This window comes from Neopsephotus bourkii, unplaced genomic scaffold (genome assembly GCF_033783945.1).
Source record: "Neopsephotus bourkii isolate Nb327-2 ecotype Australia unplaced genomic scaffold, CSIRO-AGI_Nbou_v1 NB_591, whole genome shotgun sequence".
NCBI lineage: Eukaryota > Metazoa > Chordata > Aves > Psittaciformes > Psittacidae > Neopsephotus > Neopsephotus bourkii.
This window is the reverse complement of record NW_026901092.1, coordinates 1,859,971-1,866,011: the sequence shown is the minus strand read 5'-3', so window position 1 is coordinate 1,866,011 and position 6,041 is coordinate 1,859,971. Positions and strand designations below refer to the sequence as shown.

The 6,041-nt window shown below is 46.6% G+C and overlaps 1 protein-coding gene across 1 annotated transcript; it reads left to right on the top strand.

The window, feature by feature from the left end:
* Positions 1–275: 275 nt before the first annotated feature.
* On the top strand, positions 276–5,743 carry IRX1 (iroquois homeobox 1). Its single transcript, XM_061351466.1, has 4 exons — positions 276–631; positions 3,254–4,268; positions 4,834–4,906; positions 5,312–5,743. The coding sequence occupies exons 1-4, from the start codon at positions 368–370 to the stop codon at positions 5,367–5,369; spliced, it is 1,410 nt and encodes a 469-aa protein (XP_061207450.1). The 5' UTR covers positions 276–367; the 3' UTR covers positions 5,370–5,743.
* The last annotated feature ends 298 nt before the right edge of the window (positions 5,744–6,041 follow it).

Below are 6,041 nucleotides of genomic sequence, written 5' to 3'. Positions count from 1 at the left end.
CCGAGATTTGAGGAAAGACACCCCACTGAATCCTTCCACACTCCTCCTCCATCCCTAGGTTGCAATATATCTCTGACAGAAAGAAATCAGAACGAAAAAAGAAAATTATCGGCTCGATTTTTATTCTCTCGCCCTGCCTGACTCCAGTAAAGAGAGGGGAGGGGGGGAGGAAAAAGAGAGATCCAGAGAAGCCCGGGTTTGCTCCGCTCCCTCCCCGGCTGTTCAGGCTCCCTCCTCCCCTTCGCGCTTTTTTTTTTTTTTTTTTTTTTTCTGTAATTCCTCCCTCTCCCTCCCCCCATTTTTTTCCTATTTCTGCCGCTTCTGCCGCCGCCGCCAGTGCCGCTGCCGCTGTGCCCGCGCCCCGGAGATGTCCTTCCCCCAGCTGGGCTACCCGCAGTACCTCAGCGCCAGCCAGGCGGTGTACGGGAGCGATCGGCCAGGGGTGCTGGCCGCCGCCGCCGCAGCTGCCGCCGCCGCCGCAGCCGCCTCAGGCCGGCCCGCGGGCGCCGATCTGGGCAGCGGCTCGGCCGCTGTCACATCGGTGCTGGGTATGTACGCCAGCCCCTACAGCGCCCCCAACTACAGCGCCTTCCTGCCCTACACCGCCGACCTCGGCCTCTTCTCCCAAATGGTGAGTGACTTTGTGAGCGAGCACTGCTCTTCTTCCCGTTCCCGCGGAGCGCGCAGACAGAGGGACCGGGGCGGACGGAGGCCGCGGGGCCGGGGAGGAGGCCGGCGGGCAGCCGCTGCCGCGGTAGCGGCTTCCGCCCTGCGTTGGGTCCGCCGCGGATCGGAGAACGAGGGCGCCGGTGGGAATGCTAGGGAGAGGCGCCGGGACCGGGGCAGCGGGCTCCGTCTGCAGGCGCAGCCCCCTCAGCCCCGTCGCTCCAGCCAGTCAAAACTACTCCGAGTTTTAATTCTGGCGGTGAAAGGGCTGAGCAGGGCTCCTGCCTCCGGGGTGTCAGCTTTCCGCAGCAACTCGGCTTTTTCCCCCCTCCTTATCGTTACTGGCGCTGGTGTTGACGGTCCCGTTGTTGCAGCTGGCTTTCCAGAGCGCTCCTCTTTCCGCCCTGTCCTTTTCTCTGCCGCTGAGCTATGAACAGGTCTCGTCAGAAAGGCCAAAGTGCAATGTCGGTAGCTGATCCCCCCGCTAATTTCAATACATTTTCCTTAAGCTTTATAAATGGCCTGTTTCTGTTCCCTGAACTTTTCGTACTCTGATTACGGCGAGTATCATAGACGGGATTTGCATCCGGGGAAGGAGGGCATCTGCACCCCGGTATCTGCATAGGAGCAGAAAGGTACACTGGTGTTAGCTCTAAACCAAATTGTCCTCTCCCACATTGCCTTCGGATGTCTTCCCTCTCCCCTTTCCCCTTTTCTTTAGAATGTAATAGTTACAAAATGAAACATTGTTTTTTTTAACTAACTGTTTTTATATCTGGTGTCGTTGAAACGTTTCCGTTGCTTGACTCTCCCAAATTTCTCTGCGTCGGTAGGCTTAGGTTCCACTCTAGTTTCTAAATGACCCTCTTTTCTCTCCCCTCCGAATCACAAAAGTGTGAACATTAACAAGTGGGTGCACGCAAGACATAACTTGTGAGGGGTTTTAATAAGTATATGTAGGGGAGCAGGTAGATACGCTGCTGAACATGGGTCAGCATCTGAAAACAGACCGTTTTGTGCTGCAAAACATTTCCCGGGAAGGCACTTTGAGCAGCATGCGTTTCCTACTTTTTTAACCTTGATTTTGGAAATGCAGTCAAAGCTGAGACAGAGTCAGTGAGTGATTTACAAGCGGCTTCTTCAAAAGAATTCCCAGAAGAGGTTACACAAAAAAAGTATCATTTCAGCAACAATAACAAAAGACAGTTGAATAAAGGGAGTGCAGAAACCCCACTCTGTAACACATTACCAAAATCGCATCGGGCTTCTCTTTGTGTGTAATCTTCGCCTCTAGAATTAAAATACATGCTTCTTTTCAACTGTCTGACAAAGTTAGATCAGTTTCGTCGCAGACGTTTGTGAAAAGGTTCATTTTTAAGGCTGACACGAATTTCGCAGGAGCAATACTAAGAATGTATTTCTGGGCTAAGAAAGAAAAAAAAAAAAAAAAAAGCGAGATTGTACTAGAAGCAAGAAAAAAATCCAAAACCCAAAACGGCTTTAAACGTTAGCTATTTTGGATCGGTTTCCTTTCCTACTTGCAAAGTCTCCTGGTATTTTACCATAGTGATTTACCATGACGATGATATTTCGAAATAAATTCTACAATTCTGAGCATTTGTAATTCAAATGCTAAAATATAAAGTTAATATCTGGGCAATTTGCGGTAATAATGAGGCCTAATGAGGTTGCTTGAAAGATAAAATGTTATTTACCAAAACACCTGATGGGATAATTTGACTTGCTGTGTTTTACTACTGATGATAAAAAGAATATTGATTGCAAATAAATCACCTTCTCTGAATGCTTGTAAACAATTTGTGTTTGCTCTGCCCAGATCAAAGTAAAATTTAGGACATTAAGTGTCTGCATATCCATATTCTCAAACGCGTGGGTCAGTTTTCGTTCCAGAGTTTAAAGGCTTTTCTAAGAGTTAGAAGTTAATGTTTTACACCAGAATCTTAGTGTATGATTTGGAGAGGGGAGGGTTAGGGGGGAGTTGGCTTGTGTGTGGAAAATCTCTTACATTATGAGTGCCTTCGTCCTGAAGTTGCGCATTCATCTCCCTAGCCTCGCCTCACGCCAACTCCTTTTAAAGGCAGATCTGGGGCCAAAGAAGAACACTGCGTGCATCTGTAATATCCTCCGGGATATTTTTTTCAGACAAATGCGACGCTGTGCGCGGGCATTAGTTTGTAACTGGGGTGAAGTACCTGCTTTGTCAGCATGATAATTTCGAGGGCACAATAAACTGTCTCGCCGAGGCGAATGTGAAGTTGCTGCATTTCCACAGTTTGATTTTATTTGGTTTGCGGAGAAAATACTCATAGTGCCTGGCAGAGCCCAGTTTAGCCCCTCTCTTTTCCTTTCCCTGAGAGAAGCGGTGGGGAGAGACCATTTGGGAATACCTCTGTCTGATCTAAACGTGAAGAGCCTGGAGCGGGGAGGGCCGTATTTGCCTGGGAAAACCCTTTGCACCGCTCCAAGGCGTATTCCGGCTCCCGGAGTATCCTATTCAGGTCTGTTAGAGACGTTAACGAGATAATTGATGTGCTTTTTCCTCTCCGCTTGTCTGAATGTGTTGCAGGGCTCCCAGTACGAGCTGAAAGATAACCCGGGTGTCCACCCTGCTACCTTTGCTGCTCACGCTGCCCCCGGCTATTATCCCTATGGACAGTTCCAGTACGGCGATCCGGGGCGGCCCAAAAACGCCACCCGGGAAAGTACCAGCACCCTCAAGGCCTGGCTCAACGAGCACCGTAAGAACCCCTACCCCACCAAGGGCGAGAAGATCATGCTGGCCATCATCACGAAGATGACCCTCACCCAGGTCTCCACCTGGTTCGCCAACGCCCGCCGGCGGCTCAAGAAGGAGAACAAGGTGACCTGGGGCTCCAGGAGTAAGGACCAGGAAGATGCAAACCTCTTCGGGAGTGACAATGAGGGGGACCCCGAGAAGAACGAAGACGATGAGGAAATCGACCTGGAGAGCATAGATATAGATAAAATCGACGAGAACGATGGGGAGCAGAGCAACGAGGAAGAGGAGGAGAAGCCCGATCTCCTGAGACAAAGCAGTGAAGAAGAGCACTTGGAAAAGGAGAAGGATCTGGCACTGTCGGGGTCTGAAGGGCTGAAATCCAAAGACGCACTGGCCATGGTGAAGGAGGCCTCTGACAACAGCACGCGAATCATAAGTCCCGGGGGACAGAACAATCTACAGATGCCACCTCACAGTAAACCCAAGATTTGGTCTTTGGCAGAGACAGCAACCAGTCCTGATGGGGCCCTGAAATCTTCTCCCCCACCCCCCCCTCCTCCCCAGGTTAACCACACTTCCCCACAGATCCAGCACCCCGCTTTTCTCCCCAGCCATGGACTCTACACGTGCCAGATTGGCAAATTTCACAACTGGACAAATGGGGCTTTCCTCACCCAGAGTTCCCTGCTCAATGTGAGGTCATTTTTGGGAGTAAATCACCACCACACTGCTCATCACAATCACCACCTCCAAGCTCAGCAACAATCTTCTGTTTTAACAGCAACCTTGGGAGCCCTAAGCAGTGAAAAACCTTCAGACAGGACCAGTCCCAAACACATAGGTAATGAACGCACCAGGCATCCACCTCTCCCTCCACCCCCAACACATTCACATGAACTTCTCCTTGAGGAACAGTGTCAGATTCAGCCTTGGTATAACTGATTCTTTTAATGGAGTAACAGTGTACCCTAGCTTTGATTTATATCTATATATTTATTTATTTTCCTGAAGTATGTAGATCACATACATTAAGCCCATTTCATATGGGCCATTACATTCTCACCATATATGCCCATCAGGTAAGATGAGAGTGCATGCATAGTGACACGAAGCATGTTCTTTGAGTTTTGCTTTCCTTCCCTCCTTCTTCCTGACCCCCATCTCCCAGTAATTTCAAGGACATTAAAAAACACGGCAAGGAAAGCTTGCGTACTTCTTAAATAGTGGAAGTAGGGGATAACGCTGTACGCACACACACATACATATACATACACACGTTTGAACAAGAGGGTGAAAGGGAGGTGTGTTCTCTGCACACTGTCCGGATTTTTACTATTCTTATTCTAAAACGGTTCTTTTTTTTTTTTTTTTTCCCTCCAATTTTTTTCCCTTCTGTCTCCGTCTAGAAAGAGAAAATGTACCAAGAACTGAATCCCCACCTCAGCCGCTAAAATCGCCCTTCCAGCCTGTCCGTGACAAGTGAGTTTGTTTGTTTGTTTTCACTGCAGGAATGTTACTTATGTGAAACAGAGTGTTTGAATAATAAAGACTAATTTTAACACCTAATCATCACCTTAATAGTACATACAGACAATAAGAACAACGCAGAACTTGCTGTAATCTTTTCAAAGTTAGGCTAAATTGCAATTGTACATAGCCAGCCTGTAACTTCTCTGAAACTTAACAGACCTCAAAGAGCTTGTGTTAATTACACCAGTGACAATAATTTCTGTGCAGTTAACTAATACTAGGATGCTATAGCAATAGACAGGCAATTGTAGGAAAGGATTCTATCTCTTTTTTTTCTGAAAGATTGTTACGTCTTTTTTTTTTTTTCCTCCTTCCCCCCCCTCCCCCTTCCTCCTACCCCCCTCCCCCCCGCAGCTCTTTGGCTCAGCAAGAGGGAACACCGAGAATTTTAACAGCTCTCCCTTCAGCTTGATTAAATGGTTTGGTGAAAAAAATATTACAGAGACTGGTATTAAGGACAGTTAAAAAAAAAAAAAAAGCAAGCAAAAAAAAAAAAAGGAAAAAAAAAAAGAGGAAACGATATAAACTACTCCCATGAATCTCTTTTTTGCAATAAGGTGGTGCAAATCCATAAAAGCGATTACACAAATCTGTAGATGGATCCCTTTCTTCATTGTACCATTCCAGATCGTGTTATTCTAACCATTCTTGGATTATTTGTTTGGTAAATGTTCCCATGTGTTTGTGTTTTTTCTGTATATAGAGTGATTTCAGATTGTAAATAACGCGTCAGCAAAACTTGTCTAAATCATATATTTTTGTCTAATAAACTAAATGAAATTATGAGCTCTCTTCAGGTATGCATTCTATTGCTGCAGATCTTATACATATATTACAAATCTATTCAAACATTTATAATTTGTTTATAAAAAGTCATCTTTTTGCCTTTGGTTAACTGAAACTTAAAATACCAAATCCAAGGTTTTAACGACTCTTGCAGCTATTTTGACGGAAAGAAGCTGCGAGATTCCCTTTTCATACACGTAAATTTCAGAAGTGAAGTGAAGTTGGCTCTTGAATAGTACGATTAAAGTAATTTTTTCAGTTGTGACGCATCGGACATGTTCTGTGCTATCCATTTTCG